This window comes from Aythya fuligula, chromosome 16 (genome assembly GCF_009819795.1).
Source record: "Aythya fuligula isolate bAytFul2 chromosome 16, bAytFul2.pri, whole genome shotgun sequence".
NCBI classification, from domain to species: domain Eukaryota; kingdom Metazoa; phylum Chordata; class Aves; order Anseriformes; family Anatidae; genus Aythya; species Aythya fuligula.
The window spans coordinates 9,740,265-9,747,258 of record NC_045574.1 but is presented as its reverse complement, the minus strand read 5'-3'; the positions used below and the strand labels follow the sequence as shown (position 1 = coordinate 9,747,258).

The 6,994-nt window shown below is 42.8% G+C and overlaps 1 protein-coding gene across 1 annotated transcript; it reads left to right on the top strand.

Annotated features, from left to right (window-relative positions):
- The first annotated feature begins 441 nt into the window (after nt 1-441).
- On the top strand, nt 442-6,459 carry CBLN4 (cerebellin 4 precursor). The gene is made up of 3 exons (XM_032198309.1): nt 442-723; nt 2,243-2,359; nt 5,161-6,459. The coding sequence occupies exons 1-3, from the start codon at nt 442-444 to the stop codon at nt 5,356-5,358; spliced, it is 597 nt and encodes a 198-aa protein (XP_032054200.1). The 3' UTR covers nt 5,359-6,459.
- Nucleotides 6,460-6,994: the final 535 nt, after the last annotated feature.

Sequence of the window (6,994 nt, the reverse complement as noted above, 5' to 3'; positions counted from 1 at the left end):
AATTCACCTGTGGGCTTTTTTTTTTTTTTTTTTTTTTCCCACCCACCCCCCCTCCTTCTTACTTTCTTTTTTTTTTTTTTGATGTGGAGAGAGGAGAGAAAAGGGGGCGCCGGGAAGTGTTTATTTTGTCCGGCTGCTTTTTTGCGGCGGGTTTGAAAGAGGAGTCGGGTAACAAAAAGAAAAAAAAAAAAAAAAAAGAAGACACAAAGTGGTGGCGGGGAGGGGGGGTGGGGGGGAGGAGAAGAAAAAGAGAGGGGGGAAAAAAAAAAAAAAAAAAAGAGGCAGAGGGAAGAAGCCGGAGGAAAAGCGAGAAGACTTCGGAGCGGCGGTGCCGGGAGGTGCGGGTGCGGGGCAGTGCGGGGCTGCCGGCGGGGCCTCCCGCGGGTGCGCGGTGGCCGGAGCGGGGCGCGGAGCGGCGCGGAGGGGCCGCGGGTGCCGACCATGGGCTGGCGGCTGCTGCCCGCCCTCCTCCTCCTGGCCCTGGCGCTGGGCGGCCCCGCGGCGAGGGCGCAGAACGACACGGAGCCCATCGTCCTGGAGGGCAAGTGCCTGGTGGTCTGCGACTCCAACCCCGCCACCGACGCCAAGGGCTCGTCCTCCTCCTCCCCGCTCGGCATCTCCGTGAGGGCGGCCAACTCCAAGGTCGCCTTCTCGGCCGTGAGGAGCACCAACCACGAGCCCTCCGAGATGAGCAACAAGACGCGCATCATCTACTTCGACCAGGTGGGCTTCGGGACCCGGAGGGGGGTCCGGGGGGATCCCCGAGGGGCTGGGGGGTGATCAACAGGTGCCGTCCCCTCGTGTCCCGCGGAACCGGGGCGCCCTGGGGTGATGCTCGCGGGGAACCCCAGCCCCAAAGCTGGGGAAACGGGAGGCTGGGGTCTCCTGAGGAGCAGGGGGCTTTAATTCCAGCCCCCCCCCCGGGGAAGGAAGGGGCTGCCCGCCGGGGAGGGCGGAGCGGGGCGCGGAGGGGGGCGGCCGCCGACGGGGCTCCGGGGCCGTGCGCTCCGTGCCCTCCGGCCCCTCCCGGCCCGGCGGTGGATGGCACCCGGCAGGGTGGCGAGGTGAAGCCCGGCCGGGGGGGCTGCGGGGCCGGGAGAACCTGGGGGAAGACCGCCGGGGCCCTGCGAGCATCCCCGGGGCAGCCCTCGGGGACCCCGAGGCACTGGGGGACCGGCGGTGCCCGGGTGCGGGCAGCCCCGTCACACTTCGGTTGGCTGGTGGAGCCTTGGAGGGGGAAGAGAAGAACAGTTTTTAAGGAAAAATAATTCCAGTTTTCTCTAAAAACCACAGGTTCCTAGTACAGCCCCTCTCAGTCAGTCATGCTTTAACATGCAGGTTGCAGCACGTATTTCATATGCCAGGTCCTGTCCTAGGGCAGGTAATTGAGACTGATAGTCATTTTACTTCCTAGATCATATCAAAATGAGCAGTAAATTATCCTGACAGCCGAAGCCAGATTTGTTACGTAGCTTTATGCTGGTGATCTGAATCACCCTAACTTCGTGGGCATTCCTCGTGGCTTTCTAGGGCTGTGTCTGGCATAAAGGAGCCTGAAAATACCAATTAAAAATAGAGCATAACCGAGTGGGAAGAAAGAAAAAATTAGTCATTTAAGAAGAGATTTAGCATATATATGATGCACTCGTCTGGTACATTCCTCTTGGTTCCCTGTCTCTGTTTAATCAAACCCAAATTATTATTAGTGCTTACAAAAACAAAGCAGCAAAAGCTCACAGCCAGATCTCGTTCATATGCCAGGTATTTTGGTAGCTCAGGCTGACTCTGAACTGGTGAATGAATTACAGCATTCACACACAGCCTTCCTCACAGTTTGATACTTTCAGGAAGGTGGTGTTTTCTTGGCCAGTGCTTTTTAGCCAAAACCAATATGCCACTCCCAGAATCAGAGTTTTGATGTCATTTTTGGGGTATGATGAACAAAAAAAAAAAGCCTTTTTTTAATATCCTCTAAGCATGTGTAGAAGGAAGATCTTGTAGGTATGACATAGTAGCAAAGTAAGAAACATTCTCCCCCTAGCTTACTTATAGTAAAGTTGTACAATAAATATAAATAAACATCCATTTTATCAGTAATATTTCAACTTAGCTGATAGAACAATGAATGAAAAATCAGAGACGTAGATGGACAAATATCTGTGGGGAAACATTTAATAGTCTATATGTATTATTTAGCGCTGAACACCTGTACTAATTCCCATTGTGTACTTTCTGTTTGTAGATCCTAGTAAATGTGGGCAATTTTTTCACATTGGAATCTGTCTTTGTAGCACCAAGAAAAGGAATTTACAGTTTCAGTTTTCACGTAATTAAAGTCTATCAGAGCCAAACAATACAGGTACGTTGATCAAGTATAACTATAAAATCTTTTACTTAAATTGTTTATTCACAATAGAATCTTGACGGAACACAAGCATTTAACAAACTTTCAAGGAAGAATAGCTTAGTTTAAAGTAACTTGTGGTGTACAGTTCCCAGCAGTGGAGTGAATGTATTTAAACCATACAGCTGTAATGAGGCAGGATTCTCACCTGAAATAAATTGCCACAGCTTCACTTCTGTACTCTAAGTACTAACTATCTGGTGTAGAGTGAAATGTTGAATAGAATGAGACAATCAAGGGTAAAATATATCTCTGAATTTCATTTGATTGCATAAATACTATTGAAAAGTCATATTTTTCTACTGGTTAAACTCACTGTCTTGAACACAGGGGTTCTGGGAATACCTACCACAGTTGCTTATGTTGGTAATATCTTGTCACCTGGCTGTCAGATCACGATGCCAGATAGATGCTCATGAAACCAGACTGCTGTGCTCTGCTTGTTCTGCCACTACACCAGAATGTTATGCTGCTTCTAGGGAACCTTCATGGCATTTTAAACTTGCTAACTTGCTTCACTATATAATGCATAAAAGATACCTCATATACTAAAAAAAAAGTGCAATTCTATGTTTTCATTTGCAGCTTAATAGCAGCTGAACTGCTTAATTAAATATAAATATGTACTATCTTTGAGGAAAAGCCTCTAAGTTCCTCAACATCGCATTGCTGAGCCAAAAGTAAATTCCTTAAAATCATTCCTTAATCTTCACCCCAGGTCATGCAATTTCTGTGACATATATGCTGGCTTTCTAGCTTTGGAATAATGTTTGTAGCTTCTCCTGTTTCCACCTATGAGACCATTGGATTCATAGAAGTATCTGACGCTTTTATCCTGCTCTGATTTCCTCCTGAATGTGGTTTCCAGTGTACAGGGCTGAGAGGAAACTGATTTCTGCAGGAGGCGTGATCAGCCCTTTCGTTGTGGCAGCTTTGGCTTTGGTTTGCCATGTGAAAGCTCCTGAGAAAAGTGTAAATGGTACAGGAGGCAGAGGAAGCTGGTGTAAGACACGTTCCCATCCCTGGGGAAATTCACCTTCAGTTTACAACTTGAAATCCTGCTTCCATTCAGGAAAGGTTTTCCATTCAGATAAAAGTCTTAGATGAAATATTGACATCATGAACTCTCCTATAATGAGCTTGTAAACTATTTAATAGGATCAAATGATGTTCCTCTCACTCTCTTAAATGCTGAGGGTTGAAATGGCCTAGAATAACTGTATGTCATTCACCTTCATCAGATTAAAAATACGTATTGCCAGGAAAGATGTTCAGGCTTGGATTCTGGAAGCCTAGTGCAGCCTTCAGTGCTTTACTCCCAAGTACTCAAACCTGATAGTCTGGGGCCTATAACAGGGAATTTAATGACCTACCACATGACTTAAAATCTTTCATAGATCAAGATTTTCAGAAGTGATGGATGAATTTGGTTAGCTCCATTTTGGCACAGTTAATGTAAATCTGAGGCAAACCTGTGGTATGTCTTCTGCTGTAATCCAAATAGCTGTAAGATGACCTGCAGGGAAACCCGAACAACAGAGATGGTACAGAACAAATAAGATGAACTTAAATTAAGCAACAAGTGAAGTCTTGATGACCTTTTCATGTGTGTGATAGTGAAGGGGAGGACTGAAAACCATTGCAGTAGAGCAAACCAGCTTGAGTCTCATCCACATACAGACAAACACCACTAAATCACCTGAAGGCTTCCTACATAAGTGATATTACTATGCCCCTGAAACATCTGTTAGTGCCATTAAGTATCATTAAACCGATATTGGTTCCCTGGGGATATCTGATTAAGTGGATTTCCCAGATAAGCAAATGCCAAATCAGGGCCAGATTCTGCTGCCCTGACTTATGCTGAGCAGTAATTTATTCCACTGTGACTCCCATTAAAATTAATATAAGCATATGCAAGGCCAGAATACTCAGTTTAACCAAGCATTTCTTAATTCACCCTTCCATGACTGTATTATAGTCATTTAAAAAGAAATAGAAGTGGAAAACTAATAGGAAAAATGAAAATGCCTGAATCTGTCCATTCTTTTGACCCCTGCCCAACTTTTCATTTACACAACTGTCTGTGTAGTGTGGCTTTCATAGAAGAGGCCCTGTGTACATCCAGAAGTGTTTTATGGACAAATGGATTCAGTATCAAAACACAGTGTGGTGGTTCCTAAAGCTGAAGGTCTGTCCTAGACTTTAAAATTAAGCTGCAGTCAATAATGGAAAGGATGTATGTTTTGCTCTCAATGAAGTGTAAGCTCCCAGCCTACTGGGAAATCTCATTAGGTGCCTACATTGTATCTCTGGGTGCCTAAGTTTCTTGAAAATGTCTTCTTTGTTCATAAAATACTGCCTTTAAATACCTTCTGAAGTAAGCAATGTGAAACAAAACTGAGGTACTAGCTTACAGGTCTGTATCACCAGAGAGTTAGCATAGATAGGGCTATTCTGCCAACAATTAATGTGGTCATGCAACTGATGACAACAATATCTCATTTACCTTTCACACTGTCTGAGCCCGGGCCGTTGTAGTCAGTGGGCAGCATCGCACTGACCCCATTTAGCCGCAGATCAAGCCCATGAAACAAGTCCACACCACATGAATGTAATTAGTTAAAAAGAAACAAACAATAACAACAGCAAACAGCAGGCCCTTAAACAGACCTCTGGCACTGCAGTTAATATTCATTGAGACTTGTTGATGTTTTCCTGTTAATTAGAGCTTTTCAGTGTTTTTTCTCTTGTAGGTTAATTTGATGCTAAACGGAAAGCCAGTCATTTCTGCTTTTGCTGGGGACAAGGACGTCACACGTGAAGCTGCCACTAATGGAGTCCTGCTCTATCTAGACAAGGAGGATAAGGTTTACCTGAAATTGGAGAAAGGTAATCTGGTCGGTGGATGGCAGTATTCTACGTTTTCTGGCTTTCTGGTCTTTCCCCTGTAAAGTCAATTTTCCTGTGACATTCATCCAGGTGTGGACTCATCATTGCCCCTTTTACATGAAGATCATTTTATCATCATGGGATTGATGTTTCTTTATTGTTTTTTCATGGGTGAATATGGATTCTCTTTATGGATTTTGGCCCCATCTGAACTACTCAGAAGTTTCACAGAATTTCGTGTGTTTAAATACAATATATTTGGATTGAAACTAAAGCAGACGATAAATATCTATGCTTAATGTTACAGTCTAAAGCTGCCTGCAAGATTTATTCAGATTTCATTTACTGGACTTATTGGATTCATGAGAGAAGTGGATTTTCTTTAATTACGAAAAGACTGGCAACCAAGTCTATAATTTAGGAGAGTTTGAGTTCAGACTTCAATCAAGAGTTAGTGTGTTGCTGCCAAAGAACTGTATATTGATATATTGGTCATACATGTTTTTGTCACTGGGACTTAAATGACATGATTTATTCCATTGTCTTGAGAAAGGTAATTATTATTGATACGTAATTGACTTTAATTCTTCTCTGCGTGTAGTCTGTTGGATGGCTCACCCATATATCTATGCTCTGTCACAAGTCACAGTTATGTCTAGCTCACATAAAGCTAAGAGGTTATGATTGTATTTTAGTTGTGTATGTAAGGTATTCCTCTTTTCCACATGGTGTTTTCTAAAAAGAAGTGCAGATTATTATAACCATTAAGAAAAATACTCTTACCAGGGTTAAAGGTGATCATTCAGGCACAACTTTGCAAAGCAGCTTTGCCCTTCAGGAAATCTCACACATTAATCTCACAGTTTTAATTAATGTGATTGATAATAACTGCTTTATTAAAAATCTAAGGGATTCCTTCCTTAGACACACCCACTTTATTAGCTGGAAATGAGACCCCCCTCTTTGTAATTATGTCTATTTTTCAAACCTTTTGTTGTGTTAAAGGTATTATCTAGTTTTGCCTTAACTCCATAAGTGTATATAATTTTAGATCATATGTTTAACAAATATTAACTCTAAATAGCCTGTACCTAACTTGGTGCAATATCTTTTTGGCTTTTTGTACAGGTCATATGAACTCATAAGCTTATTTATTATGTCATTGTTACATAATAAAGATTAATATATGTTAGCTGAATTTTTGACCTTTGGATTTTGGAAGTCACTTCATGCTATTTTTTTATTGGATATAATTATTATATGCAAAGTGTAAGCTTTTAGGATTCACAGAATCTGTCCTCAGAGGCAGGCAAACTGTCACAGTTTAGTCTGGCAGAATCCTACAGGTGATCAGAATGATCTAGAAGTAACCTATGCATTTTATTTGAAAGTATTTAGGTAGAAATCCTGGCTTCACAGAAGTTAGTGTTAAGAATCACATTGATTCCAAAGGATTTTGGATGAGACCTGTGCTTTAGGTTTTGCCATCAGCATTAAACTCCAGTGCAATGACATCAAATATCAATTGAAAATGATCTTCACACGAACTGCTAATGAAACCTCCCTTTTCCATGTCCAAAAGTACACAATGAATTTGATGGACATTTGTGCCTTGCATATCATGAAGGATATGGTTCTAATTTAAAACATACTGTGTAGTTGAGAAAAATTCTGGATGCAAGGATATCCAGAAATCTA

Excerpts from the sequence above, each read along its gene's own strand:
- CBLN4 (XM_032198309.1), top strand. The coding sequence starts at position 442 with ATGGGCTGGCGGCTGCTGCCCGCCCTCCTCCTCCTGGCCCTGGCGCTG. Across the intron at positions 724-2,242 it reads GCATCATCTACTTCGACCAG|ATCCTAGTAAATGTGGGCAA; the intron begins GTGGGCTTCGGG and ends TTCTGTTTGTAG. Across the intron at positions 2,360-5,160 it reads ATCAGAGCCAAACAATACAG|GTTAATTTGATGCTAAACGG; the intron begins GTACGTTGATCA and ends TTTCTCTTGTAG.